This window comes from Echinops telfairi, unplaced genomic scaffold (genome assembly GCF_000313985.2).
Source record: "Echinops telfairi isolate 266 unplaced genomic scaffold, ASM31398v2 ScPeMD7_60;HRSCAF=208, whole genome shotgun sequence".
Classification (NCBI taxonomy): domain Eukaryota; kingdom Metazoa; phylum Chordata; class Mammalia; order Afrosoricida; family Tenrecidae; genus Echinops; species Echinops telfairi.
Window position 1 is genome coordinate 2,939,172 of NW_022103958.1, and position 4,648 is coordinate 2,943,819.

At 41.4% G+C, this 4,648-nt stretch overlaps 1 protein-coding gene across 1 annotated transcript; it reads right to left on the reverse strand.

Annotated features, from left to right (window-relative positions):
• Positions 1 to 3,366: 3,366 nt before the first annotated feature.
• On the reverse strand, positions 3,367 to 4,326 carry LOC101639024 (olfactory receptor 4C3). The gene has a single exon (XM_013006080.3). The coding sequence runs from the start codon at positions 4,324 to 4,326 to the stop codon at positions 3,367 to 3,369; it is 960 nt and encodes a 319-aa protein (XP_012861534.1).
• Positions 4,327 to 4,648: the final 322 nt, after the last annotated feature.

Genomic DNA, 4,648 nt, shown 5'->3' on the forward strand with positions numbered 1-4,648 from the left:
CCATTCTTCAAATTAGAAAACCAGAGATTTGAAAGAAAGCAGACATCCTCCTCCGTCTCTCTCTCTAGTAATTGATCAAACATAGGGTGGCATGCTTTCTTCTGTATAGACTCTTCTATGTGAAAATCTTTAAAACCACAGAAACTATATTTTTTCAATGATCAGGTAACAATCCCCTGTCTTCACTGTGCCTAGATGTAACACCCAAGCTTCAGTGATTTTTTTAAAGATCATTTTAGTGGTAGCTCTTGCAACTCTTATAATAATCCATATATCAATTGTATTGAGCCTATTTGTTCATATGTTGCCATCATTCTATTCTAGACATTTACTTTCTATTTCAGCCCTTGGTATCAACTCCTCTTTTTTCCCTCCCTCCCCTACCCACCCTCATGACCCTTGATAAAATATGTTGCGGCTACATTCAAGGATGACTACTTTGCCACTATGTCATTTGGAAAGCTTTAGAATGAAGACTCCAATCAATAAATGGAATAGGTGTTATTAATGTACATAAGTCACTTCATTGATAACATGTCTGTTCTCTGGGTCAAAGCGTTAGCTGCAACTGTTATGCAATATTTAACTCCTTCAATAAGCACCAATTGTCAAAATAGAGTAATTTTAAAAGTCATTAATGTTAAACATAAAGTAACACCTCGAATAATTGTTACCTTCCAGGGGACAGTTATAAGTTTACCCGTTTTAAGAAATACAATAGCACCGCAGCAGAATAATGCGGGTGATAAGGAGAACGGCGGCTCTGGAAAACTAGTAAATATCTTATATACTTCCATTATGATTTTGTCCCTGGAGTGGGGTGCTTCTGTCACATCAAAGACTTTTTGGCATTCCCCATGTGGTAATAATATTTCCAAATTATGTGCTACAAAAGTTGGGGTGGTTGTGTGGCTAGGAAAGTCTCCTGCACAATGGAAACATCTACAGATCATTACTAAAACATACTTAAGACAGCTTGAGACAGGAATTTGCATAAAATATGTCTGACCCTCCAGCGCAGGTCTATTGGACAAAGGATATCTCCAAAGTTTGACCGGACAACCTGGTTTACACCATTCAGTCTCTCTATTTATTTGGCAACCCCTCTTTCCCCAAGCCTTATGTTCTTTAGGACCATGAAATTTATGAGGTATTAAATTATGCCAAAATGACCATCTCTTTTGCTCCTCAATCAAATGTTTAGTTCCATAACAATGAGCCAAGAACCTCAATGAGAAGAATTGACACAATGACGGCCACAAAGGGCTCCAGTGTAACAATGATGGTGAAAATGGCCCAGACCAGGCAGTGTTTCATTCGGTTGTATGTAGCATCGCTATGAAGGAGCACATAGCAACAGCATAGTAACCGCGAGGATCATCATGTCTACAATTCTGATCACTAATAAGTGAACCATCGCTTTTCTTTCAGTTTGTTGTATTGTCATAGTGTGGTAGCTTGTGTGTTGCTGTGATACTAGAAGCTATGTCACTGGTATTTCAAATGCCATCAGGGTCACCCAAAGTGAACAGACATAAACAGAGTGTCCAGACGAAGAACAGACTAAGTTTTGAGATTAAGGAGGAGTGGTCAGGCCACTTCTAAGGAATTAGCAAATGAAAACTGGATGACCAGCAACAGGACGTTGTCAGCTATAGAGCCAGAAGGTGAGCCCCTCACGTTGGGAGGCACTCAAAATATGACTGAGGAAGAGCTGCCGTCTCAAAGAAAAATCTGCCATGATGACATGGGTAGAGTAGTAAAGCCTTTAGGACCTCCATTTGCCGATGGGGCATATCTCAACATGAGAAGAAACAGCTGCAAACATCTACTGATACTCAGAACTTGGAATGTACAAAGCATGAATCTAGGAAAACTGGAAATCATCAAATGTGAAATGGAATGCATAAAGATAGATATTTTAGGTATCATGTAGCTGAAGTGGACTGATTTTTACCCATTTTGAATCAGAGTCATAGAGTTTACTACGCCAGGAATGTTGCTTTGAAGACTAATGTGTGCCTGACCCAATCTGTGGTATTTTCAATTATGCCACATGCATTTGAAAGTTAAGCATTGGCTAAGGAAAGCCAAAGAAGAAGTGATGAATTTTGAATTATGGTACTGATGAAGAATATTGAACGTATCATGGACTGTCAACAGAACAAAAACATTTTCTTGCTTATTGGTGGTTTCAAACTTCTGACCTTGCGTTTAACAGCCCCACACGTAACCACTGCATTTACCAGGGTTCCTTTAAAAATCAACAGGGATTCTAACTTCAGGTCACACTTTTAAGATAGGGTTAGGGCTCATCTTTCAGGCTTGTCTGTTTGCACACACCACCCCGCTCAGATTTTAGACTCTCATAAAACAGAATCACTCTGAGAGATGTACTCTCCTTATAATTATTTTTAAGACAAGCGCAGCGGTCATTGGCAAGCATGGGAAATGAGATTAAAATGCAGAATAATCCATAACCAGAGTCAGAGATCTTCATCTCTCTGCCACAGTATAAACATAAAACCAAACTCATTGCCATTGAGTCAATGCTGACTCATAGCGAGCTGCTTGGAGTTTCGAAACTGTAACAACTGTTTGTGGGAGTGGAAAGCCTAGTCTTTCTCCTAAGGATCTACTGGTGGTTTCAAACTGTTGATCACGCAGCTCGCAGCAGAACGCGTAACCATACACCACCAGGGCTCCCATTGCACCTATAAAATCAAACCAAACCAGTTGCCGTAGTGCCGATACCAACTTTGGACAACCATGTCTGAGTAGAATTGGCCAAAGGGTTTTCCATGATAAGCTTTTCAGAAGGATATGGTCAGACCTTTCTTCCAAGGTGCTTCAGGGAGACTCTCAGCAGCCAAGCGCATGAACTATATTCGCCATCCAGGAACGGTGTCATAGTGATGTCCAGGAATAAAAGCCAGGTCTCGATGAGTATGCACAGATATATGAGGTTGTTTATCTTAAGTTGTATTTTGCATTGGGTTTCAACTACTCAATGATCACACAAACTCAAATGACTTAATCGTGGACAGGAGATCAGCAATGACTACTATTGACTTTTAGTTTAGGCACTGCAAAGCTAGATCATCTTAATTAATAGATTAAATAAACCTGGAGACTTAGTTTCCACGTTTCTAAAAGAAGGGTAATATTTGTTCATTACATTGCATATCTATTTCCACAGAGTTTTTGACAAATCATATGTTGTTCACATAAAAAGATGGGGCAAACCTTAAAAAGTCCATGAAGATGAGAGAAGGCATAAGATGGAATGACATGAAGTAACAAAACACAAGCTTGGGTTCTTCCATTCAGAGAAATAAAGTCATTTTTTATTCCCTGCTTTGCTGCTCACGGCACATCTTTACCTTCTTGTTGCATGAAGAGCTTCCTCATAGCATTTTTTACCTCTTCATTTCTCAGAGTATAAATGAGTGGGTTCAACATAGGTGTCAGAATACCATAAAATACTGCCATGTGTTTGTCTATAGGGAGAGTAGAAGATGGGCGCATATAAGTAAAAATGCAAGGTACAAAGAACAAGGTGACAACAGTGAAGTGGGCCCCACAGGTAGAGAGGGCTTTGCGTCTACCCTCTGCACTGTGGGACCTCAGGGAGCGCAGGATGGCAATGTAGGAGGCAGCCAACATCAAGAAGTTCAGCAGGCAGATCACACCACTGTTGGCAATCACCAGCAGGCCAATGACATATGTGTTGGTGCAGGCGAGTTCCAGCAAAGGGTACAAATCACAGACAAAGTGATTGATCACATTGGACCCACAGAAGGGCAATTGAAGAACAAGGAGGAGCTGAATCAATGAATGCAGAAAGCCCCCGAACCAGGCCACCCCAACAAGCAAGGCACAGAGCTGTCTGGTCATGGTTGTTGTGTAGTGCAGGGGCTTACAGATGGCCACATAGCGGTCATAGGCCATGATTGTGAGCAGGATGATCTCCACGCCTCCCCAAAAATGGGCCCCAAAGAGCTGAATCATGCAGCCCTCGTAGGAGATGGCTCTCACTTCATACAAGGAGTCAGCAATGAGTTTAGGGGTCATGGAAGAAGAATAGTAAGTGTCAATAAAGGACAGATTGGCCAGGAAGAAATACATGGGGGAGGCCAGGATGGGACTGGAGGCGATGGTGATGACAATACCCATGTTGCCACAAACTGTCACCACATAGATGATCAAAAAGACCACGAAGAGAACTCTCTGCACCGCTGTAGTCTGTGAGAGCCCCAGCATGATAAACGCCGTGCCATTGTGTGGTACTTCCACGGATCCCAAGGACACGGAGAATGCTGACATGGTCTGACCTATAAACCAAGCAAAACACAGAATTGTAACAGAATTCCTTCAGGGAGTAGGGGAGAGGATTGTAAGATTTTCTTTTTAGTCACACTCACTTCCTTTTCTACCAATGTACATATGCACAAGGTAGCTTCAAAAACATTGTGGAGAAATTCTATTCTGTTTTAATTAATGCACTAAGGAAACGAATTCTACAACTGAACCGCCACACTATATCCTCCCTTGGAGAGACATCCTCCCTGTCTAAATTATCTAAATCTTTCTACTTGCTGAAGGGATGATGCTCGGTGTGATAAGAATTAAACGGGTCATTAAATGT